At 42.8% G+C, this 26,057-nt stretch overlaps 2 protein-coding genes and 1 long non-coding RNA gene across 8 annotated transcripts; 2 read left to right on the top strand and 1 right to left on the bottom strand.

The window, feature by feature from the left end:
- Positions 1-261: 261 nt before the first annotated feature.
- LOC108027096 (facilitated trehalose transporter Tret1) lies at positions 262-2,737 on the bottom strand. Of its 2 annotated transcripts, none has more exons than XM_017098314.3 (7): positions 2,606-2,737; positions 2,433-2,547; positions 2,251-2,362; positions 2,062-2,192; positions 1,458-1,792; positions 952-1,364; positions 262-894 (listed from the first exon to the last, which is right to left on the bottom strand). In XM_017098314.3, the coding sequence occupies exons 1-7, from the start codon at positions 2,655-2,657 to the stop codon at positions 763-765; spliced, it is 1,290 nt and encodes a 429-aa protein (XP_016953803.1). In that variant the 5' UTR covers positions 2,658-2,737; the 3' UTR covers positions 262-762. The 2 variants fall into 2 exon arrangements, with proteins under 2 accessions (XP_016953803.1, XP_016953804.1); XM_017098315.3 differs by having other exon boundaries at positions 2,602-2,734.
- LOC108027097 (uncharacterized) lies at positions 2,369-3,009 on the top strand. 2 transcript variants are annotated; one of them, XR_007764525.1, is made up of 3 exons: positions 2,369-2,499; positions 2,608-2,805; positions 2,881-3,009. It is a non-coding gene; the product is annotated as an uncharacterized LOC108027097 (long non-coding RNA). The 2 variants fall into 2 exon arrangements; XR_001768303.2 differs by lacking the exon at positions 2,881-3,009 and having other exon boundaries at positions 2,608-2,830.
- A 1,598-nt stretch (positions 3,010-4,607) lies between these two features.
- On the top strand, positions 4,608-25,497 carry LOC108027420 (uncharacterized). 4 transcript variants are annotated; one of them, XM_017098862.3, is made up of 6 exons: positions 8,236-8,339; positions 8,822-9,148; positions 19,482-19,529; positions 21,583-21,629; positions 21,698-21,964; positions 22,033-25,497. In XM_017098862.3, the coding sequence occupies exons 2-6, from the start codon at positions 9,127-9,129 to the stop codon at positions 25,066-25,068; spliced, it is 3,420 nt and encodes a 1,139-aa protein (XP_016954351.1). In that variant the 5' UTR covers positions 8,236-8,339; positions 8,822-9,126; the 3' UTR covers positions 25,069-25,497. The 4 variants fall into 4 exon arrangements, with proteins under 4 accessions (XP_050744984.1, XP_016954351.1, XP_050744983.1 ...); XM_050889026.1 differs by having other exon boundaries at positions 8,858-9,148; XM_017098864.3 differs by having other exon boundaries at positions 8,321-8,339; positions 8,733-9,148.
- Positions 25,498-26,057: the final 560 nt, after the last annotated feature.

Below are 26,057 nucleotides of genomic sequence, written 5' to 3' on the forward strand. Positions count from 1 at the left end.
GGATCGTAAACAACAATGACGATTATAAAATTGTTGCTGATAAGATAAGTGTTAAGTAGTCACTAACTCTTTACCGCTGATTAATGCACTACGTTTTCTTTGGGGAGGTCTGGCGAGAGAAGTCTGTAAATTTTGTTGCAAAAAAAGGGCCATAAAAAAAAAACATCGACAGTAAGGCTAATCTTACTGTTGAACTTGTTGGATGCGGCACATAATACTATGTAAACTTATAAACAAAACCTTGCTTGCGTTGGGCGACAATATTGTTGTAAACAGTAATTGTATTTTATTAAGCTAATCCGCATTTACACTTTATGATTGTTTTTAAATTTTCACTTTTTTAAAGAATGTTAGATTCCAAAATTATGATGGAATATGGAAATATGATTTTTTAACCAGAGGCCGAAGATAAGAGAGGAAAACAGTTATCCTACTTTTATATGTTTTCTTATCAACGGAAAATCGTAACAGGGGGATAATGATTATGGCATCAATTAAGTTGGAAGCTGATTTCAAGAGGCCTTGAAATCCACACACCATTCAATTTTTTATCTAGCAGCAATTCGGTTGTTTCCATTTATTATTACTAGGTTAAAGTAATTTAACGTTATCACAACAGCCTGTCACTAAGGACCGATTTCGCCAAACGCAGTAGTTTGTCACGTATCTGCACAAAGTAAAATCGATGTGCACGGCTTTCAGTAACCCATTAATGAGTCAGACTCTTTCCTCTCGTCTCGGGCAAAAATATGCCCAGCACTATTAAGCCCACAAGGGCGAAACCTGCCGACATGAACATGGTGATATGCTGATCGTCACGGGATAAATCATGAGGGCCATGAACACTGCGCAACTGAGCCCGCACATGCTCAGGGAGACACCAGGAGCGCGGATCTGCAAGGCACGACTCCTTAGCCAGGTCTATCGACAACCACCCAAGCACCGGCTTACCTTAAATGGGAGAAGTTCGACGATAATGACAAACGTCAGAGCCACAAGTCCCACCGAAGACGTGTAAGCCACGATGCACATTAGGGTCAGCGCAACCCAGAAATGGCGGTTCAAATATTCCTGCGAGGCTAGGGACCTTAGAAGCCCCACGCCGAACTCGGCCAGACCCATCCCGGCCAGCGATGGGATCAACAGCCATCGGCGACCCACTCGATCCACCAGGATAACTGCGCTGGCTAGGCCAGAGAGCTGCACAACACCCATGAAAATGCCACACATATTCGGTTCCATGCTGCTGCCGAGCTGAGCGAAGATGGCCGACGCGTAGTTGAAGATGGCAAAGGATCCCGACATCTGATTGCACACCAGCAGCACAGCGATGAGGGAAAAGGCCTTTCCCGAGTCCTTGTTACCTGTGTGCAAAAAACAATTGGATGCAAGTTGACTATTCTTCAAGGACAGCTTGGAACTTCAAAAAACTATTTAGGTATCTATATTTCACTTACAGAAATCCGAAATTGTAACCTTTTCTTGAATGCCGCCGCCTAGGACTTTATCCCGAAAAATTATGAACGCCTCCTTGTTTTCGTCTTGTTTGGTCGGATCCTTTGACAAATTCTTATAGAAGTAAAAGGACTTCTCGGCCATTTCACTACGACCCCGTTTCAGCAAATCTTGTGGCGGCTCCGGAAAAGGAATGAGCAGACAGAAAAACGTTATGGGCAGCAGAATGACGACGCATGGTAGCATATGGTAGGATATGTAATAAACCATTACAAAACCTAAAGTAAGTCCGCCACAGAGAGTCAGCATGAAAAAAGATCCTAAAGTTCCTCGGACGCTTGAAAAGAAAGGAATATTTATAATTAAAACAATTTTGTAATCATTAAAACAAATATAAATAAGTTAGCTGAGCAAATGTGTTCCATATTATCAGTGGGCGTAAGACTAATAAAAATACGACTTGATCGTCATTTTCTTCCAAAAAATTCGAAAGAAGTTTACTTTTTCAAAAGAATTTTTTTTTCAAAAATATCTATCTAATCGCTTGATGGCAAGAGAACCTTGTGAAACTTGAAAAAATCAACCACAGATTTTGGTATGACATACTTATTATCAGATACTTCAGCGATAAATATGGGAAAGCAAACCATCATAGTGCCACCAGAAATTCCCAACAGGACACGAGCCACATGCAGAAATGCTGATTTGCTTGCGAAGTAGATTAAAATCCAGTTAATCTGAAAAACCATTTCTTAGGATTAGTCATCTGGATACTAAGGAGCACTCTCTCTCTACCATATTTGGTATGGGCACGAAGTACATGCACTTCTTAAGTCCAAAAAATGAGATCGGGAAGCAAATAAACATATTACAAATCAGGGAGCCAAAACCAAACATAGAGCCGATCCTGTCAATCAGAGTTATGTCATTTATTGTAATATATAAACATAAACATAACAATTTCATGTATTACATACCACATCACCTCGGTAACGTCAATTGGACCAACCGGGCTATTTTTGGACCTTAGGAGGGGTAGAGTAGGTGAGAACCATCCCAGGGATATTCCATGAGTCAACGACATAAGGCACACTAAATAAAATTTCGTATGTCAGCGGTTGAAAGTTTAAACGAAAAAGTTCTCACCCACAGGCCAACGTGGAAATCAACTGCCAGCGAGTGCGCTTGCTCCAGATGCCCATATTCTTAGATTGAAATAATACCTACATATCACGTAGAACCTAGACTGGAAACCATCATTGAATATATGATACCTTTACGAAGGCAAAGAAAATAAATTTTGCTTGAGTGTTATAGCAATGTATTTGTAATGTACTATTGACGAAAAATGTATGTATAAATTGTTTTGACTTTATTTGGTGCAATTTTTAAATTTTTGGTCCTAATCAATTTTTAAATCCCCAGATTGGAAACACTCCGACCATCATTAATTTTTATACATTTGAATAACCAAAAAAAAACATTTTGATTTCACAATGTAAATACTACTCCCCTTTCTGAAAAATCTCAAGAAATTTTGTTGATCAACACCCATATAGATACTGAGAATTAGAAAAATTCATAGTTGGTTATAAGAGTTATGCCTGAATTAAACACGATTCGGTATGAAAAGTAGAACCTACCGTTCGTTAAGTCCATGTCGCTGGTGACGGTGGTGTGTGTCGCACCAATAGAAATGCGATCGAATATTTAAAATGTTATTAATGGGTATCTGATAGTCGAGGCACGCGACTATAGCTGGTCTTCTTGTTTTGAACTAAAATTTAAAACTTAAATGTTTTTTATTATTTAAAGTACCTTCTTCTTCCTTGAGTTGGCAGGACCCTTATTTAATCTTGACCACATTTCATGTAAATTTCATTATCGTTAATATATATTATAATATATAATATATATTTACCCATTTTTTTTTTATTTGTTGCATAAAAATCGACTAACATCGTTAGCTGCCTGGTTTACCTACGAGGGACTTGTAGCTTTTTCCAAAACTCACGAAAATACTCCGGGAAACCCTTTATTAAATGGCGAACAATAGGAGAAGGTTCTAATGGCACCGAAGTGGCTATTTGGCATGTTACGAGAATTGGATGAAACTTTGGCATATGTGGGTACCATCGGAAGCTGATTACCTTAAATTAATTTAGAGGGAAAAAGATAATTTTTTATTTTACAAAAAAATTTATCTTACTTTTTGCCAACAGTAAGATAAGCTTTATTTCCTTACACCCACTTTGGCCCATCGGAGTGGTGAAACCCCTTCGAAGAGCTACAAAAATTACGAATACAAATGAAACTCACTTTTATCTTATGTTTACTCGTAACACAGATGACAACAAAGTAGATGAGGAAATGCTCTACTCATTGAGATTATGGTGCCCAAATAATAAAATCATGAAATTCGCGGAACTGTGTGTATTTAATCTCCCAACAATTAGGTCCCACAGAGATATTATCAAAGAAAAAAACGGGCAAGGCAATCAAACAGCATGACAACAACTTAATGGCGAGTGGGGGAGAATCCCTCCCCTAGACATGCATCGGCTTATCGGGTCCCAATCGGCGATCGTGTCACAATAAATGATTTTCCTGTGATCAAGTTATTATCCGAAGTTCCTGGCCCCAGTCAGGCAGTCAGTCACTCATCGACTGTCTCGGCTGGCCGCTTATATCGATCGATAATGAGGGGTTCCTGTGCTACCAGCTCGCCAGCTTTTGGCCGCGGCTTACATAAATCTCAGTTGCATTTTAATGCACAAAAACGGCCCCATCGTGATTCCTTTTGGAAGACTCAGTCTCCGTCGTCGTCGGGTTTCGTGGCTGGAGCTCTGCACGGTCGGAGGTCATGCCCTGCGGTTTGTTGTGCCGTTTGTAAAATGCTCAATAAAAAATATCAAATTTTTTCTGTGTCATTTGCATCTGGCTGCAATCCACGGCAAGCCGTGACCATATTACAACCCAGTCCGGCGCTTTGACACAGCCAAGGCAATAAGTGGCCATGCTTCGCTTCTTTGGTGGCCGACCCGCTTGTCTTTCATCATTAGCACACAATTGTTCACTAGGTTCGAACGCTAAGATATCACTTTCGTTTGTTCATCTGTCAGAGCGTATAAATTGAGCACCAAAAGCACTGACAAGCTTGGATTTCGGATTTCAGGCATTAACATCACTTTTTCCTGGCTTATCTTGTTTGGCTAACGTTCCGGGTGGAATTCTGGTAAGTGTGGAGATCTATTCTATCCAACAGGTTGGTTAACTAACCTTATTGTATTGGCTGATTCACTTTAATTTATTTGTGGCTTAAACAACAGATTACGTCTTTAAGATATTTTATAGCAAACATAAATTAATGTCATTAGGAGCTTTCGAATTAAGTGATTTTGCGGTTGTCGTCAATATTTCAGATGTGACAGTTTATTATTATGTAGGTATTTTTCCAAAAAGTAATAAATGAAAATATAAATAAATGTATTAACTATCTGTACTAATAATGTTGTATCATCAATTTGGAACTACAAAAAAAAAATAGCTTACTGACCTCCGGGGAAAACCAAGGTGTAAGAAAGTCTGAAAACCTTTCAAGGACTTCGAATCAAGAAGATTATTTAAAAAATATGTTAAATAAATTCCGTTAAAAAACATTTATCAAAGCTACCTGAAAACCAACCTATGAACATTAATCATAGTGTTATCTCCAACATTGATCTTGACAAATGTGGGTCGAGTCCGAGAAACTTTGAAAATCAGCCTCGACAAAGCAAATAAAACATATTTTCAGCGACTCTCTCACTTGATAAGGGCCCAGAATGTGGTCAAATTAAACAAAGATGAAACAAATGCCGCGCCTAGATATTAACTGGAGATTCCCAAAAGAAAAGAACAATTAAATCAACAAATTGTGGCCGCTGCACGGGGTAAAAAAAAGGAGACTTTTGGGCCTAGCCAAAGCTGAATGAATGACGGCATGAATGGATGAGTAATTGAATGCAGCGAGTATTGTTCTCAGGCTGGCGAGCCGTTGACATAGAGCCGTGTGTGGGTGTTTCGCCCGGAGCAGATACGTCACCAGATACTTTTGGTGGCCCAGCATTACTGCGACCGAGACGATCGGGGCCTCTAGCCATGGCAAAAATCGCACGTTTCTATGCAAATCTTCTTCGCTTTTCAATCATCTACACGACTAGGCCACGGTGGCTTCTGTTTTATTTTGTTATTTTTTGGGATGGGGGCTTCTTTTCGGTAGTAGTCCGGAGACGTTTTTGGGGGCCTGTAGGCAATAATTATCGCTTGCATTACGTATTTCGGCTGCTTCTCGCTTTTGTTTTCGGCTCGGCGTTGTGTGGCAATCTAACTGGGTTGGCATAGAAAACGGGCGTTAAAATTAACGGGAGTTAAATGGTTTTTCAATTCACAAAAGGCAAAGGCAACGCCGCGATTGCACGAGGCCCACCATCCATGCCTCTGTGATGGATAGTTTGGGGTTAAATATAGGCTAGATGCCTTCTTAGATGCTTCTACAATGATTTGACACTTTGCCCGATCTCGCGGCTTTACCCACCGAATTTGCTGAATTACTTTTCAGCAAGCGGGAAAACGACCTTTTAAGGTTATTGCCCAATGCTCACGGTTGCACTAAGGGAGTGCTTAAATTTGTGTGTATTTCATTTTGCTCCCTGTTTGTTTGGCAATTTATTCGGTTTGTCAATGAGTTTGTTTTACCAATTTGTCTAGTTCTCCTCGGTCAGGGGTTGAGCCCTTGAATCCAAGAGAGTCTCACTATACATACATATACTAGCAATTAAATGCTGTGATGCTTTATTATTATTGGGTTGCAGATTATTTTTGGCGTCTGCCTGTGAAAGACCTTTTAAAATAACTATCCTATTTTATGATTTTTAAATATTTTTACAAATAAGCCTAATTTTGAAAATCTAAACTTTTTAGTGCTCCCAAATCGTTTTCAAGTTATCAATTGAGCAATTCATTATGATTGCATGCAGCCCGCTTCGCCACTTTTAATGAGGATAGCCGCAAACTCAATGTCATTTGCACGGGGCAAACAACAAAACATTGTCAATATCTTTTAATGAAAGGAACTACGCCAACCAGTTAGGAGCTAGAACGAAGTCGCCATTAAAGTCACGTTAAGCAGGCAAAAGGCAGAAGCGGCAACTGGCGGGTGATTACGACCGTCACTTCTGATTTTGAATAGAATCCAATGTTAATTTTACATGAACCGCCGGCAATTGGCGATGATCCAATGCTGGATTGCTACTGCCGGCTGCGCGATGCCCCACGGCTGGAGATTCGTGGGAATATTTGCGGCTGCCATTATTTGAGCATTTTTGCTACACCGAATCCATAATCGCAGGCGCAATGAATCGGCATCTGCATCTGCCCCTGCCTTCGTGTGCAGAAGGAAGAAGCCGGCGCTGCCGAGCCACAGAGACGCAGATAAAGCCAGCGAAAATCAAATAGCGATATTATGCAACCAGGAGTCGCTGGGCCCCAAAGAGGCTGCCCCAAAATCATAATAAAAACTGTCCACTGTCAACTCTTCAGCTGTCTTCCCTTTTGCTCCATTGTCTGGCAAGATTGGCTCGCCAGAAAATAGAAGTCGAGAAACAAGGCAGAAACAAGAAACGCCTCGAGTCAAAAAGTCGTCACTGCGAGCATTTCAAATCTTTAATTTCCGATTTTGTTTGTTATGCCTTCCACGAGCGATCGAGCCAACGACCAGCTCATCGCCGAACCCTACAAGTGCTTCCCCTTCCTCATTAAAGGCTGATGGATTTCCAAACTGTCATCTTGCTGATTGAATGAAATCGATTTCGACTGAATGTGCCCAGCATTTAATGCGATTTATGGCCAACGATGCAAAGGAGGTTAATCCTTTAGCTGTCTTCCGTTTGGAAGGCGTGCGAATATTACGTATACGTAATAGGTATAGTAATGATTGACAAAACTACATATTATTTTCTTCTTAAGATGAGTGTATTTTCGTAAAAGATTCTTATTTTCAGAACATTTTTGTGGCCATTATTTTAGTGATCCAAATTGGGTTGATTTATAATTAAACTTTAACGCTTTGATCTGCTAACCACCTAAAAAATGATAGCAAACATTGGTATACCAATGTATACATTTATTATAAGCACTTTAATTTAATACAAGGTTTCCTGTTTCATTATATATCATAATTATTAATGATATTGAATTACTTACAATAAAATAATAAAATTCAAATTAAATATTATATGTAAAAATACAACTATAACTAAAATCTCGCACTCATTTACTGTGATAAGCTACGATAATGTTACAGATACGTTTTCTGAATACTTTTTTCGTATTTTCACTTCTTATACACTGATTAAATATCTAAGATAGCTTTTACAAGCGTAGGAGATACATTTTCTTAACAGCAATGTTAAGCTTTCCACGCCGATGGGGCTCTGTTAAATTCTTCGGAGCCCGAAGATTTGTGCTCTTGTCTTCGGTCTTCTACGCCCCTCTCTGGATCGCAGCGAACAGCTGATCGCTGGACCGGTTGCAAAGACAGTCTGCCTTTGCTTGGCTTTGCTGCTGCTTTTGGATATTGGCGAGTCTTCGGGCTTCTTTGGGAATTGAGGAAGATGTGGCAGCGATCTTCGTTTGGCGGTAAGTTCGTCCGGATCGGCGACGACGACTGGCTTTGCCTTTGCTGTGTTTGCGGTGGCTTTGCGAGCGTTTTCGCTAAACAGAGTTTCGAGTCTGCGGCCCGCTCAACTACTAAAGTTGGACGCCGCATTTGCCAATTGAAACATTCAAATGTGAATATCGTTCGGGTGAAGACGTCTTCTGTTCGTCTGGCTCTGGCTCTTACTGTATTTTCATCCCAATCTGAAGTGATACCTTTAAGAAAAATAAAGTGCTCGTAGTGCTCAATACTTTAAACTCTTGTGATCACAAAATATATTTTTTTTACTTTCAAAGGAGTAACTGCTGAACTTCAAAAAATACTAAAGTATCAATATTTTATAGGAACAATTGTGAATTATGTTGGATTCATTAAGGATTTAAATTAAAAGAAGGCGAGCCATATCACTTCAAGCTAAAGGCTGCATATTTTTTTAATTTATATAATGTAAAACCTTTTTTCTTTTCTATCATTCATATGAACTTGCCCCAAATGTTGCATCAAAACTGTTACTAATTAACTTATTTTCTTTGGGATTACCAAACTTGCGTTTCGTCTTAATGACGTCTTCATAATGCAGACATGAACAGCTTGAAGTGATTTTTTGCCACTACCGAAAACATCAACTAAATCGTGATATCTGTGCATTACAACCGGATCCCTCTCTAGCCCATAACAAATAATAAACCAAATAATCGAGCATAGTGAGACAACATAAACAACAATAACGAATAATATGCAACAATCTAAGTAATATTCACAAGAAAAACGAAAACAACAAAACGCTACGAGTAACCCAGTCGGAGAGCGGAAAACTTTGTCATAAATAAGTTTACGGCGAAACCTCCATACTACTTCAATCACGAAACTGAAAGCAAAAAAGGAAGCTGTGGAAGATTGAGCTGCTGCCACAGTTACTTACCTGAGATACCTGCGTGTTACTGCTCCACAAACTGACATTCAGAGCACTGCCAATGATGCTGATGCCGCTTAAAGGTGAGTGAGCCGAGAAGATCCGAGAATATCGAGCCGAGAATTTCGACAGTTTGGCAGATCGACAGCTGAACAGCTTCGAGGCCTCTAATAAAATGCCAAACGCATTCCGCACGCATGAGTGGATATAAAATGGTCGAGAGTGTTCAAGTCGCTGCCTTTCACAAAGCATCATCTTTCTTAGATTTATTGCTTGCATTTCCAGCGTAATTTTATTACTCCTTCTTTTGGCCAGTCAGCGGGCCAAAGATGCTGGTAAAATGTCAATGCGTTGGCTGCATAATGGAGAGGCTATTTTATGGTGGCTCTTGTAAGTTATGCAAGCAAACTTGCATCTTCACAGAGTCAGCTCAAATAATAAATGAGTACAAAATTATAATACTTGACAAGGACTCAAAAAATATCCAATAACATAAAGTGAAATATATTTTTTATGCGCAAGTAAAAAGCAACAAATGAAGGAAAATTAATTTTTTTTAAAGTGCTAGTAGACAACAGCATATTGTCAAATATTATTGAAAATTGAATCTATATTTTTAGATATCCCTATTGGAATAATATTTGGTAACAGAGTTTTTCTTTGAGTCTACTTAGGAGCCATAAGTTAATAGCTTGTGTAACCCTGAAAATAAGTTCTTCATCATTCAATATTGGATTTCCTCTTTTTTAGGTAACGATCAGGGTCCATGTGCATCCGATTATTAAACCATTAAAATTAATAACTTAATCAAGTTGGCTTTCTGGTATATTCAAAGTCATTACCGTTAAAGTATCTGTGGTAGCCTGACTTCTTGTATTTTAGTGATCAATGTAAAAATTAATTGGTTCTAGCCAAACTAAACGATGAACAATTTCCATAAATCTTCAATGTGCCCGGGGTGACTCTTGGCTGATGATTAATTTGCAAATTGTTGGCTTGCTTAGATGAATAGATACAGCAATTAAAAGCCTCAAAATTGCCGGCATGCATTTCAAATTTTTTGTAGGTTTTCTAATTTTTACTGCATAAATTTAGTGTTGCAAAATTTGCAACCGCAATTGTTGTTTCGCTTGGCATTGTTATTAACGAATCTAAGATAATGCTGGCGGGTCTGAGCACACAGTTCAAGGATGAACGGCAGCGGTAGCTGTTCAAGTCAGAACAAACCCTTGGGAGGGGGCTGAGCCAGAAGAGAAAAAAAGAAAAACCAGCCATTTGCAGCTGCAGCATTTCTGTGTTAGATAATTTCAATTGCTGCTCAGCCCGTGATTACTGGGTGAGCAACTCGGCCAGAGGGCCGCAGAAAGTAGTGCAGGAATTGGGAAATGCGCCTTAAATGTCAAGAGGTGCCACAGTTTTGTTTTCTTCTACAGTACAGCCTCGTGGCGCAAATGAACAAAGGAAAGGCTGGCTAAGAGAAAATACAAATTTAGGCCAAATGTGTGACTTAACGTCTTTCACATCGCACACACACCCACACACAGAGGCGGCGGCGGCTGGTGGGAGGAGAAAGGGGGCCTGCTTTTGTTTTATGTGGCAGGAGGTTAAAGTTGACTGGGGAGACGAGCCGAAGGCAGGCGAAACCCAGCCGGGCTGCCTCAAATGTAACAAAATGCTACAATATAATTTTGCCCGTTGTAGTCTGCAGATGGCCAGATAAAAGTTCAAAATGCGAGTGGTTGTTGCCAGAGTCTTAACTGGGCTCTAGTCTGGCCAAGTTTGTCTGTCCTGGTCTGGACCGGCTGCTCTGCTCTGGTCTGGTCTGCTCATTAACGTTGCCAGCGAAAGAAATGGCAAATAAATTAAAAAGTCATTCAAGCAACAATACCCAAAAGGAGGATTCCCCTCCAGCAACTAAGGCAGTGTTGCCTCAAATCGCCGCAGTCGTGTAGCCTGTATCTGTATCCCATTCAAGTGTTGATGCGTTAACTGGCGCTGCGTGCGCATCGCTGAAAAGCCAATGAGCCGCATCTGGGAGATACGAGTAAAAGTATCTAACGATTCCTTGTAGACAAAACAAACAACCTCACAATTGTTGCTGCCCTAAGCTGCTTTGCTGATGTTGTTTTGCGGGCTGTCTTTAGTGATTAATGAAGTGTAAATAATGTTCATGTTTTGTATTTTTTCTGAGTTTTTTTTTTAAGTGAAGATTTCAACATATTCTAGGCGGACTCAGTGGGGTTTTTCATCAAGTTAATTTTACATTCATCATTTATTTTCGATTTCTGCTGTGACCGTCTGAGGGCTTATTTGGGCAGCCATGAACAGAAAACGAAAGACTTTGACAACGAACTTGCAACGAGCCAAAAAGTCCACTTTTTGTGTCGTTTTTGTCAGCTAGCAAAATGTCAGTAGAGTGCACTTGAGCCATAAATAACCCATTTGTCTATTTTTTTAGTGAACAAATAGAAAACAAAAACCAACGAACTTGAACTTTTCAAAGGAATTGTGTGAATTTCGCAACGGTACTTTGCTGAGAGTGCTAAAGTGTTGAAATAAAATTATGTCTTTAGCACTGGCGTTTAACTATAATTTATCAAATTCATGCTGCATCAAGCTTTTCCGTAATAATAGTTATTTAGTCGCATGCGTAAACCGTTCAATTACATCACGATTTTAAATATGATCATTAAATCCCCTCAGCAGCTAAATGCCAGCATTCTGCTCGTTCATCAAGACACACGTGCGTTGCGAATTGCGTAGCGCTGCCAGTCTGTTAATAGACCCATCCACATCCACCCAGATATAGCCATAGCCGTTTCTAGCTTAAAGTATATGGTCATTCAGGCGGCAGGCTAAATGTCAGGCCAAGATGCTGACCTCCATGGCCTGACATGCTACGTTTAGGCCATTTTAGGGCTGCCAGTTGAATGGCATTTTGATCTGCATGGTCTAAGGTGAACTTCATGGAGAAGAAGTTACCAAGTTGGACAGTTAGTTGCACATAAACATTTTATAGCTTTGGGTATCTTTGGAAGCTTAGCAAATCGGATCGTATTTCCTTGGGAGCAGAGCAACTTTTTATTAGCAGTTTGTTTTAGTACGAGCTGTTTGGCCACAAAAATACCATTTGGTTTTAATACCTAATAATCTTAATTATCAATGTTCCCCCATTCACTAAGTGAACAATGAAAAATGAGCAAATATTTGTCAGTCAAAAAGCCGCAAAACAAGTTTCGCGAAGCGCTTTCTTTCTACGTATACTGTATTTATCTATGTTTTGATATCCAGATAATTAATTCGTTTTTGTACAGTTGCTTGGGAACCTGATTCCAGATTATTTGAGTCACTTCTGTGTTTGTTTACATCTTATGCAGGATCTAATTCGGGCGAGTGACATCATTTAGCTCGCGATAAGGATGCGCATTAGATCAATCGCGATGACGATCAACAAGCAGATTTTTGGGTGGCTTCATGAATCATAAAAATAGCATATCAAATATGAAGACACTAATGGGTTTTTTCAAGAGGTGTCGGCCAAGGCTGGAGTCCAAAACTCCGTTCTCACTGCGGGTAATTAAAAGTGTCGAGCAATAAATTTATGACCGAAAATAGTTCCCATTGATATTTTGCCATTAAAGGCACTTTGGTGGGGCTTCTGAGCGATGGTTACGAATAAAAACAGACAAGAATAAAGCGTCAATAATCGTCTATTGGGCACTACTTAAGTAGGCAACACTCACAAATTGGTATCAATATCAGACACCGATTCAATTGCAAGAGCTGACAGCCAATTAGAGACGCCTACCTCACATGTTTGCCATTAAAAATCAATTCAATAAATCAAAAAACTCAGAAACGAATTCCGCATTTAATTCCTCGGTATTGTTGGATATTTTCAAGCACAATCAAGCGCGCGAAGGCAACCAAATGACAAGAGCTTTCAGCAGTCATAATCATGTTTGCTACACAAAAACATCTCGAGAAAAAACACTTCGATATTTTGGGAACTTGCTGTCGTTTACAGACGCGCGCTTAAAAATGGCAGGAAAAAAGGCAAAGCCAACAAAAACATTTTTCTGGTCGTGCCAAAGTCAAGTTCGTTGCCTGAGTCTTTTGTTTGCTGCTCGCAGTGCAGACTCTAGAATCGTGTTTTAAGTTATGGACTTATCTTAATACGCCACTCGATTACGTTTTCGGACTGAAGAGCAAACAAAGTGTAATTTTCCCGGCGATTTCCGCTTGAACTTTTTCGTTTTCCGCCACTGACACGCTAAACGAACAACGAAATCATAACCAAATCCAAATCAAAAGTGACTTTCATTTACGCGGCAACAGGCAAACAAGAAACAATTACTCCAAACAATAAGCAACTAATTCGCATCTCGGCTGCTGTACGGGTTGGCTACACATGTGTGTATTCACGATGTGAGTGCATAAAGGTGGGTGCAAGTTGAAGCAATCCTCCACGAGGAAAAGCCAGGCAAAGAAAAGCCGCAAAGCCCCACTGACTCACTGGGAGTTGGCCATTGTTGCTGGCCGTAATTAAGACAGAGTTGGTTATTTAACCAGGTGACATAAATACGTGGCGCCTTGATAACAAACGCTGACCCGAATATGCGTAATCTGGAATCGGGCCGAACAAAAGAACGAATCCGAGCTGCAACAGTCTCTGCTGCTGCTTTGGCAACTGTGGCAACTACCGACGACGTCAACGGCAATTACTTATTAATTGCCGCTCGACTTGGCCTGCTAGTTGTTGGTTGTTGGTAGTTGGCAGTTGGTGCTACTGGTTTTCTGCTGCAATTGTTGCCGGCGTGTCTGATGCCGCCCGGGCTGTCATAAATTGCGCTTGCCAGCTCGAACCTCGCGGATTGCCTCATATCAATTGAAACTGGCTGAGCGGCGCTTTCAATTGCCATCTTTTGATGATTTTCGGCTATCAGTGAAAACTTGGCACATCCTACAGAAAGTTTTATATCTTCTCGGTGACAACTCAATTGTTATGTGAGCAGTGGCGGGGGATTAATTTCCGCATGTGTGTCTTCGATGGATGACACAGCGAATTGGCGGATTGGAGGAGGCAATACAGGAATTGGGAGACTGGCAACATAGATGCGCCGAACCGGATTGCGCCGAGTTCATCTTCAGCCGAACGCAATGTAGTACTTTCACAAACCAAAATCGAATAGGTTTTTAATATCGAACCTGTTTTCTTTTAATCGCTAACACTCAATATATCTTAAAATCCAGATTATTTTAAATTTGTTAGGTAACGACATCTGAATTTTGTCCCATTACCCACATTTACTTAACGGTTTTTAATGAGTAAGCACAGGAGAGACAGTCCGGTTCACCCCTCTTAAAATCAAGTTTTTTGCTTAAATCTTTTGTTTAAATCAGTACACTATCTGGTTGACATTTTTGCAATATTATTTTAATGACCCAGAAAGCCATTAAATCTATGGCAATATAATAAATTCTAAGGAATACTGAAGCTGTTAATGGACCATTTTTGCCGCATTGACCATTAAAACTAGAATAAATTGGCTAGAAGATATTTGATATGCATTGAAGACTCGCATTATAAATTCCGATTCCAGTTCTCAGAGACTCAAATTCGGATTAAGTAGCTATAGCTTCCGGTTAAGGGCCCCGGCTGCTCGTTATGCCATTGTAACCCGAAGCTCTGCAATTACCTTGGCGGCCTTAATGGTATAATGTTAGTTAACTATAGTGTGAGCGGTACTCTCGTTATTACAACAGCTTTTTATGATCTGGCAGGCGAACCATTTTTGGGGGAGCTGTTGAACAAACAAGCCAAAATATGTTAACCGATAATTAAGTAGCATCAAAAACTGCCCACTGGAAGACTGGGGCTGCATTCAAACCTTCGGACTTGGAAATGGGCCAGTTCCATCGTAGAGCGGCGGGATGCCTTTGGCAGATCCCGCCCAGCGGCAGCTCTTGCATGAAGAATTGCTGGGGCGCAACGCAAATAGCTTGGCCCACACAAAAAATGGAAATCATCTTCACATTTGGCGCTAAATGTTTTTCGCTGCCTTACAAATCTCCGGCAATTTGCTTGGCCCCAACAAATTGAGTTCCCCTTAAGCCTAGGCACATGAATGCGCTCGAAGCTCCGACTCGCCCCCAGTGGGCCAAGTGTGAAGCAGTTGACAGGCGGCTGCCACGAAGCGTCAAAGTGACTTCGCTATGCCTCCAACCGCCGGGCCACTTCGCTCTTTTTCCATTCTCGCCCAACAGCCACACAAATTGCAAATGAGTGGCCGACACAAAAACGCTGCACGGAAATGCACAAGAATTCTTGGGCAAAAAGCGGCCGAAAATTGTATCAAAGGCGGACAAAAATGGCCAGCGGCAGCAGCCGAAAACGATTGCATTTGACCTCAAAATCTATTAGCACGTCGAACTCTGCCGGCTATGAAATGCATCTGATGCGGCTCCCCTTCGGGCGACTCGGGCCCAAAAACTGTGAGGTTGCCGCAAGAGTAACAACATCGGTGGCAATAATTGCTACCACACTCATGTCTGGGTGCATCAGCGACACGTAGGTCAACGCATCAGCATCAGTCCAGAGAGCATCATCAGACGCAGCCGCGGTCTGGCTGCCTATCTCTCGGATCGCCGGGGCTGCGACTTTTAAAAAATGTTTAACAAAAAGTCTCGCGATTGCAAAATCTACATGTCTTGTCTGACGCACATTCACACTTGGGTTTTCCGTGATTGCTCGTCGCACTCGAATGAGATGCTGGGATACCTAAATAGTTGGTGATTAATTGCTGGCCAAACAAAATGTCACAAGCTACATGCTGTGTGATTGATGAATTGTTTACCCAAAAACTGTCTCAGACTCCTCTTTCATTTAAATCAAGCCATATGTTTATCACTTGAGCTGGCTCCGATCCCGACCCATTTCTCAGCGCTCATCTGTCATTCAAAACGGCGGTGGAGGTACCTGAGCAGACAGGGTAATATTTATTCAGTAATCCAATTATGAGTATTTACACTGGCCCCAAACATCGTGCAAATATTGAAACGCACATCATTTGAGTGACTTCTGGGTCAGAAGGGTCCGGAAAACAGGGGAAATCAATCCCAAATCGCGCACCACAATGGGGTTTATTTGGGCAGTCCCGAAAAGTGATCTCTATCGCTCGGATGTGCCAATATAAAATACTGCTTTAATTGCCCGCCTCGCAAGACTTTTAGGAACAACAAAGAGCGGCAAATGATGCTTGCCAAATATGCTGTAAAATAAATAAACAAAATGCACAATGGTGCTGGAATGGGCACTTTCAAAACATTTGCCTGGGAATCGCTGACGGAGCCAAGTGATTTGCTCGGCTAAGGCTTTTAGCATTTTTAATGACATTTTTCACACAGTTTATTTCCAAAAGCTCAGGCAGAAACAACTGTGCGTTGCCATTTAAAATGTTTAACATTTTAATTTGCTTTTTTTGGGTGTTTCAGTATGACAGAATCGGTTTAGATGTATAGCAGGGGGTTGTTAGCCTTTTGCTGATTAATTATGGAAAATTAGCATAACATTTGCTCAAGTCAGAGATTAACACCGAAAAACAAATGAGTCAGGCAGGAAACGGGAATATGGTGTTGAAGTAGATATTATCTAGATAAAGCTGTGTGAAGTTATGCGGACTTACCAGAACTTTGCAGTTCCTCCTCAAGTGTTCGTGACTCGTTCATTTACTCCCAAGGATGCCAACGGCCTTTTGCGTCGGCAGACAATTTCTCTCCCACCATTAGCTAAATGACCAGCATATCCATCCGCACCTGCATGGCACTCCCAATCGCGTAGAGCTAACAAAAAGCCGCAATCAAGTTTTAGATTTTCCTTAGTCCGCCGCGTTAATCGTGGGGGCTTCGATTGAAGATGCGCTGGCTTTATGCAATTTTTGCCCGCAACAGGAATGGCCGGCAAGGCGAGTCAGCCGTTTTATAATGAGCATTGGCAAAGGTGAAATTTTTCCTTCATTTCACTTGCACACGAGTTACAAATAAAGTAATATAAAAAGCATTTATCCAGCGTCGTTGGTGGAGAAGGCCACACAAGAGTCGGTGCAAGGCAGCTTGGCAGCTCGGGAAGATAAGCCGCCACAATCCGGCAAAACACGAACAGCCAAAACAAATAAATCAAATCTTCAAATAACACGTATACGACATGTGGTCGACGGGGAAGAAGGCAGCAGAGGCAGCAGCGGTAGCATGGCGTTGCCTTAGTTTCTATGCTCTGTGTTTCAACACTTTGCCACAACACAATGCGGCGAAAAGCGCAAAAACAACAAGAAAAGCTGCGGAAAAAAACAAATGCTTCCTTCATGTCAGCTCAGCAACCGTAAAGGTTAAGCGGCAACTTGACAAAAAGGTTAAAACGATTTAACAGACATTTGGTTGCAATGCGAGGAGTGTGCCCCTCGAAACTCCTCGCACTTCGGTGTGCAAAAGCGACCCGGGCAATCGCTGGATGCATCGATCCTTGGCAGATCCATCTTGAGGTTGAAGCCCCTTTCCCAAAGTCCCCCCGGAGCTCTAATCTGCGCATGTGTTGAAGGCGGAACCAAATTTTGATCGCAGAGACCCTCGGCCTGGCGCGGAAAGTACAACCTCAGTCTTTAGCAGTTAGCTGGCGCTAGCTTATTATTTTTTAGTTTTTTCAGTTGGTGTTGGCACAACACCTGCTCTTGCCATCGCGTTGACATTTTTTGTTGCCCCGATGATAATGATTCGGCGTCGAAACTTCCTTATTTGTCATTGTTGTCGCTGTACACTTTTCAGGCACACTTTGCCACCAAGATGATGAATTTCTTGCCTCGCTTTCTTATGAATTATCGTGCCAGGCAGTTGATTAATATCATCCACTGAATTCCGCGAGAGGAAGTGCCCAGCCAGGGAACATAATTTATTGGTGAAGCTAATTCATTAATGGCAATCTATTAAATAGATTCTCGAATGAACCCATCCGATTTGACCTTCGCCAGACTAATCGCCATTTAAGCCAATTCAATTCGTTGTGGCAAAGCCTTGACAATGACAAACTCTTGATTCGTGTAATTGCAAATCGAGAATCGTGAATTAAAATTAAAATCGGCGCAGATCAGGCGGTGCAACTCTTGAACTTTAACGGATCGCTCGGCTAATCAACTTAATTTACAATTTTTATTAAATTTTAATGTCAGGCTTTGTACGTTTGACCATTACTAAAGTTGCGGCAGTAATTTAATTTTGTGTACCAACATTTCGCTATTTTGACGAAATTAAATTTAGGTGTGAGAATATTTTATGCAAACAGCCGCCAGAAGACGAGAACCCCGCCATGGCCATCCACTAATTTAAATACAAAAAGCAATTTCGGCAACCGAATAATCCAGCAGACAATGCATAGAAGCAGAATCTTCGTCGTCTCGAACAACTGCAGCTAATTCCAATTTAAATTTATGTTCGCTTCGAATGAAATTTCGAGATTCTGTTCGATTTGCATTGTTATTGAAAATGGCCGCGTTACGTAAAGAAAACGAATCTCTTGTCTTGACGGCTCGGGTAATTACCCAAACCATTGAGAATGAGTTAATTGAAAGAGTGTCGCCGGCAGGCCGGTTGGTGTTGATCTCCCTGGTTTTTGCTGGTGTCTCCCCCAGTTTTGATATTGTTTGCTGTTGTGCAAACTAAAACAATTATTTGGAATTATGCAAAGTACGCAGAAACTACAGAAACTCTACAAACTACGGGAACAGCAGCGACAACAGCTGCAAAATGAGCTGACGGAAGCGAGCGATACTATAGCCGCTGCGAAGTGAATGTCTTGGGGGATTGACTGACTGCCTTACTGACTGACTGAGTGACTAACTGAATGGCTGAATGACTCCTGGCCGGCGCCTGGCAGCTGTTCCTGGGCAGCCGAATCGCTTTTTGGCTGGGCCAGCCTAAAATGTAATAACTTATTCCGCATGCACCCTGTGCTGCAAACGGCGAATCTACATATCCAAGTATCTGCGCATCTGAATCCGAATCTCTATTTGGCTAGCAGATGTATCTAACGATCTGCCGTAAATTTCTGCATGCGTTTGTGGGCGTCTACAGATTATGCAATCGCTGAGAGCCTTCTGCTCTTTGTTTGTCTTCTTCGGCACATTGACAACTCTTCTCCGCCGATTTGTGCAAGGCCCGGAGTACATTTATTATTATTTCTGCCGTTGTTTTCGTATAATTTCTATTACCCAATAGGGCGCCTGTGGTGTGTACGTGTTTTCGGCAATAATTAGTTTTCCGTTTCTTTCTTTCTTATTTTTTGGCATCTCCCACGATCTTGTGCAATAAATATTCATAATTTTGTTAACTAGCTAAACATTTGTCTCTCCGCTTCCCTCTATCTTTCAGGCAATTCCAAATACAAAATGCGGTATGGGCAGCTGAACTTGTTGCGCGGTAAGTTGATAAGTTCAAAAAATTGGACAGAAATATTAATCAAAGATAAGGTATTGAGATCTTTATGGAAGCTTAAACCCTTTTAGAATTTCTCCTTGAGTTAGTTTTAATATTAACACCGAAAACTTGTAGTGCGTAATGTATTAACCATATTCAAAACACTAAAGAGATATGAGGTATTTATTTTACATTATTTTATTGGAACTGTTAAAATGTTACAACAATCATTAAAATTTATGTTTTCCTTTAACTTAAAAATGAAAACAGAAAAGTTAAGTGCCCATATATCTTCAATCTCCGTCACGTGTTACTGCACCGTAAAATTACCTATTAGATCTTAATAAGCATGTAATTATAATGTATACAACATTTTATTGATAATATTATGGTCACTAAAAAAAAACCAAACAAAAATTTTGGTAAATATTTTATTATTTTTTTTTTTGTATTTAATTAAAAACTGTGTACCATATCTATTTTCTGTTACGTTTTACTGCATGTAAAATTATTTAATTATATCCAGCCGACGGTAAAAGGCATGTAATCATAGTTTGTTCAATTTAGTTTTCATAATTATGTATATTCCATTCGACCAAATAAATATTTCGGCGAATAAAGGCATTCTTCGGGTCGGCAACATCCTTGACCTTGTCAGCCCACAATTTTCCCATCGTAGATCACCGGCTAACGGTTGATGGGTGTGCGTGTGCCGCAAAGCGTGGGCGGCAAAGCGGCCAAGATTGCGTTAATGCGCCTTTGTCTTTTTTAGCCGGTTGCGTGAGTCGTCTTCGTTTTTGTTATTAGGCCGACTTGGCGTGCGACAAAAAGGGGTTCCGAGACACAGTTCAGATTCGGATTCAGATTAAATGTGACTTTGATTTGAATTAATGGACCGGCCGAGGCCTGGGAAGTGCAATTTTTAACGGCTCATTAGGACGGGCGTGATGGGGCTGGCCGAGACCCAGATGCCGAGCGGCCATAAGTGACAGCTCATCCAGCGAGCGAATGAATCGAATAAAACCAACAATGGCCGACAGTCTTCGGGCCTTTGCGTCCCTCTGAGTAATTACGCGCCCATCGACAGCACCTCTCAATTAAGTTGGCAGACCATCCCGCTGCGAGGGGCACGAACCCAATCGAAAAGGCAAACCTAATGAAACGACAGACCGGACAGATCCGAAATGGATGCGATGCGATGCGAAGACAACGCGGCGTATGCTTGATGAGGCGGCCGTTCAAATTTGAGCCCGCTTGCCAATCAGCGGGCACAAATTATGGGCAATTGTTTAATTTGAATAAGGCAGCAACACCCGCGACCAAATCACCAGCGGGTCTTCTTCGATGATTCACTTAATCGCTGTGATTATGCAGCAAGTGGGTCTTGAGTCTTGTGGCTATTTTGGTTATTCAATAACCCTCTGCTGCTGACATCTTCCTCTGTCGGCCGCCACTTAAGACGCAGTCCGTCATGACTTTTTTATTTCTGTTTCTTTCTTTAGTTGTTTTTATGCTTTAAAATTTAATTATTGCACTTCGAGGGGGCCTGGGGTCAGTCACTTCCAGCCAGTCCCAGTAGTCGCGTCTTGCGTAATTTGGCAATGTCTGCCATCCAAGTCGAATGGAAAAGTCAAGGTCTGCGGGCTCAGCGACAAGAAGACATTCTAAACGGCGAAGGAGTACTCAAACCTGAAAAGTTGACGAACCAGACATTGCTGAAGAATGCCCCGAAAAACCGCCAAGCAAATCTTTGCACAAAAAACATAATTGCGGTGTAGCACGAGAGAAATCATTAAAGAAATTCCTTTTAAAACTTTAAAAGAGCTTGGAAGATCCAACTTAAATTTGAGCACAATATAATTAAGAATAAGTGCGGCTTTGAGAAGCAAATAGTTTCGGGATTTTTGTATAGAAGTAGCTTAATATCAGTTACCAAACGATTATAATGTAATTAGATATAATCCATAGGTCAAGGGCTAAAAAGAAAACCTATTATCAATAAGTATTAATAAGTGTTAATTTTACATTTAGTAAAATCAATCAATTGCCATTACAGCTTTGGTTCTACTGGTATTCCTCGGCTACACGAGTGCGGAATCAAAGGTAAGTTAGAAATCGATCCTATCTGGATATCTTATGAGAAAGATAACTTTCCCTTTTTCCTTTTGAAGTACCGCACTCCTGCCCGCATATTGGCCAAGCAAACGGGTGCTACTCAGTTTGAGGAGGAACGCTATGAGGCGCATACAAACTGCAACGAGCACAAGCACCACTTGAAGAAGCGTGCCTCTGATGAGGATGTAGACTACGAGGTGTACCAGGGTGTGGTTGGTCGTCCGGGCATTGACTTTCCTATCTACCCGCGGATCCCCAAGACCTCGTTCAGTTGTCGTTCCTATGGGAATGGCTATTTCGCCGACATGGAAACGGATTGCCAAGTACGATGATAATTAAATTATTATCTCTAGCCAAAAGAAATGCTAACTCAAATAACATTCGTTTTTAGGTCTTTCATATCTGCGAGGAGGGCCGTAAGATCTCCTTCCTCTGTCCCAACGGCACGATCTTCCAGCAGAGCGAGCTCACCTGCGACTGGTGGTTCAAGGTCAACTGCCTGGGATCCTCGGGTTATTACGCAGAGAGTGCTGAGATCCTCAACAAGCAGCGGGTGCATCGCGTGCGTCCTTCAGTTCCTGTTCAAGGATTCAATATTGTGGGTGGTGGGCTGAACATCAAGCCAAAAGTCACTCCAGTCGCTGGTCAGGGAAGGTCTGGACCTCGAGCTAATCCAGACAGGCGAATTGATTCCACAGAGGATGTTCCTGCCTCGGTGGAGAGCGTGGACTTTGATGATGTGTCCGGCGAAAAGCAGCGAAAGGTTTTGCCCAGCATCGATAGCAACAGTAACGACCACGAAACTCAGATCACTGCGGAGAGCTCCTCATTCGTCAGTGGTTCCGGGAAGCGAAGAACCAATAAGGATAGCAACCCAAACCGCAACGATGACATTACCGTTCTGAAACCATCGCGCAATAGGGCTCAAGTTGCCTCCCAGGAGAGAGGTGTATCCACCGAAAGAGCACGTAATGGCCAGAGGGGACAGCATCGCTACAGTGGAAGCGAGGAGCACAGCAAGGAAAAGGAGAAGCCTTCTGCCAGCCAGTCCAAGGAAAAGCCAGAGTTCTTCGAGGCTCACTCCACTAAAACATTGCCACAGACCACTCCCCATTACTCCACTGGTAGCCATGCTACCGTACGCCGCCTGGAACCCAGCAAATCCACACCATTCTACACACCCACTGTGCCCAGTCTGGTAAAGTCGAAGAGCACCGAGGGAAAGCTGAATTACATCAAGGGTGGTCATGTGGCCACGACACCCAATCCCCACAGGTTCGGAGGCGCCAGCTCGGGAATTTTCCTTGAATCCTCCGTGGCACCTAAAGTTAAGCCCACCGCGAGTGCCAGCATTGAACTGGACAGCACCTTCAAGCCGATTATCATTGGCATGAGGCATCACTACGATGTGGCCAGCTCCGGAGAATTCCGACCACCTGCAAAGTCCTCCGAGAGTCGCGACTATCTGCCCACAACTCCGTCGCCATCGGCCACCAGCAGCGGACCAACCTATCTGCCCAAGAGTGCCAAATCCCCACGGGGAAATGCGGCAGCTGCAGCTGGAGACGATGTTCTGCTGTTTGCTCCCAACCCTGTAAAGGAAGAGTCTGTATACCGGAATGTACAGGAAATGCTAAAAACAATGAACCTCTTAAAGGATCAGTTTGAAGACGTGGAGCTGAATGCGGCCGCGGCAGCTCCCGCCAGAGTTGGTCTAGAGATTCCACCATCCTCAGGACCAGATGCCCTCGTATCCTTTGCCAAGTACTTTGCACAGGAACACAATGAAACCTCGAATGCTCTGGGCAAGACGGATAAGGCGGAGAGGCCAGACAAGTCTGGAATACAGCCTAAGATACCAGTGAAACCACCACCACTTCCCACTATCAAGCCATCGGACACCACGGCGCTGCTGACCACTTCGGAGAATCCTCCAGCCATTAGTGACAATGCGGACGACATCAAGAAGAGTCTCCTGAGTGATACCACCGTGAAGAAGTACAGCAATCTGTTTGGCCTGAAGTCCGCCCAAGGTCGTGGTGCCGGAGAGGGGGACATTAGCGCGGGATTGCTCTCTAACCAGCCCAATGGAACCAAGTCCGAACCCGGTTCAAAGTATCAGCAGTTCCCCCAGATTGGCAGCACGGATTCTACTGTTGGTGCCTTGGCGGAGAAACCAGAGTCTCGCAAGATCGCCCAAATCTTCTCTAATGCTCTGTCCAGCTATCTTGATAACCCAGCTACTTTCCGTGCAGAACTGGCGGCTCGTGCTCGTCCCACGGAGCCACCAAGTACTCCCAACTTTAGACCCGTGACCACAACGGACCCCACGCTCTTCAGCGACGGAACAGCCAAATATTACCTGCCCACTAAGGGAGTACCAGAGGCTACCGTGCCCACACCGAACAGCATTGCGGCGGAAATAAACCACAAATTCGATTCGACTCCAACCCCAGACTACTCCACCACCACTGAGCTGTACGAAGGAAGCACAAGTCGCAGCCAGGATCTGGAGTTCTCGGGAGAGCTTTCGCCACCAAGTCAGGATTCCGGCGAGGAGTTCCTGCAGCAACAGCAAACGCAGTCATTCGTAAAGTCCCGCAACGATCTGCTCAAGGATGCTAGGCCGCAGAAGCTCGTAACCACCCACAAGCCCACTGAGCACCCCTGGGCGCTGAAATCCCAGACGGACTTCCTGGATCCCCTGACCATCAACGATGGCCTGATGAAGGAGCAGAGGACTTCCACCACCAGTACCACGACATCTACGTCCACAGCAGCCTCTCCGTATGCCTACAGGGTGACCACGCCCACGCCATCGCGATACGAGTGGGAGGACATCTTCCGGAGTTACGACATTCCCAGGGACGCCTTGCCCTCCAGCAGTGGTCTTCAGAGAATTGCGAACAAGCTGTTCGGCGGTCTCAACGAACAGGAGGCACTGCATCTGCGCAACGTGATGGCTAAGGCGGAGCACGATCGCCAGGTGCTGAGCCTGCTGCTGCTGCTCATCCAGACCTGCGATGACCACAACGGCAAGGCTCTGGAGAGGAGCAGGAAGCACCTGCTGAACGCACTCATCGATATCGACAGCAAGACGCCGGTCGGGGGAAAGACCTCCCGGCAGAGACTAACCACCACCACCAACCGCATCCCGGTGACCACGTTCCGACGAGGTGGTTCAGCCGCAGGCGAGTACTTCACTAGTACCACGCCGGGCTACACGACAACCACGGATCTGCCCACCACAACAGGATTGGGGGAGGGCAGTTACGAGGAGACCACCAAGTTCGAGATACGCGTCGAGGATCTGGAGGAGACCACGACGACGACGGTCCCGCTGCTGGAGGTCAACTCGGACCGGAGGGCCCTGGAGCTGCTCAAGTCATTATATTCGCTGGCGTCGAAGTTCAGCAGCAGGCGATAGAGCGAGGGCGGTGGCGGTTCCTAGACCTTGCGAGTTAATGCCTAACTTTAGTCAACTCCACTCTCCCCCTCTTCAGTTCAGTTTGATTTTCTCAAAGCTATAAACACCCTATTTCAATGATTTTGATTCTGAACCACTTACTTGTTAATCGACTTCGTTTAGCCAATGCAAATGCGCAATTAGTTTGTAAATATGTAATCGAAATTCTCGACGAAGAGAGCCCTGAAATACTCCCGCGCCGACACAGGCATAGACTTGGTTGTTCCTGATGCCCAGCCAAGCAGTTTCCGCTTAAGTTTAATCGAGAGTTGTATTAAATTAGTTTCTTACTGCTTAGTCTTAACGAACGAGAACACTTTCCATCCAGCATCCAGCATCCAGTATCCATTATCCAGTAGGAGCGATCTGTTCGAACAATCTGTACGTCTTGCTGTCTGTTTGTAAATATTTATTTAAACTTAATAAAGTACATATAAAAATAAATAAAAAAGATCAATCGACGTGTCTTATAGGACGGGAGACTAATGGGAGATGAATGCAAGGGGTTGAAGCTAACTGATTAAATCATTACTACTGACATTAGCTGGGGTTTCAAGTAATCCCAAGAGCCCATCACAGACCGCCTTGACACAAATCGACTGGCTTTTGCGTTTCCCGGCTCTAATATAAATCAATGGGGAGGTCGAGCGATCGTGTAATCAGGCGAAATTTAAATATTTTTGTCATTGCTACTGAGTGCATTTATAAGAAAAACGAATTTGCCGCTCTCAAGGACAAGTAGAGTCGTATTGAAATTACATTGCACTTGAAAAGGCCATAATATTGAATTGATGAATACGTAACTTATATTACGTATACGTCATGTAGGGTCGCGCTGATATATGAATTCTGATAACTGGCCGCCGTCCCCGAACAATGGATAATCCAGCGTCGTAAATCTGCTAAAGCGCAGGCACAAACGAACTGACGAACTGTCGTCGGTCTTTGGG

This window comes from Drosophila biarmipes, chromosome 3R (assembly GCF_025231255.1).
Source record: "Drosophila biarmipes strain raj3 chromosome 3R, RU_DBia_V1.1, whole genome shotgun sequence".
NCBI classification, from domain to species: Eukaryota; Metazoa; Arthropoda; class Insecta; order Diptera; family Drosophilidae; genus Drosophila; species Drosophila biarmipes.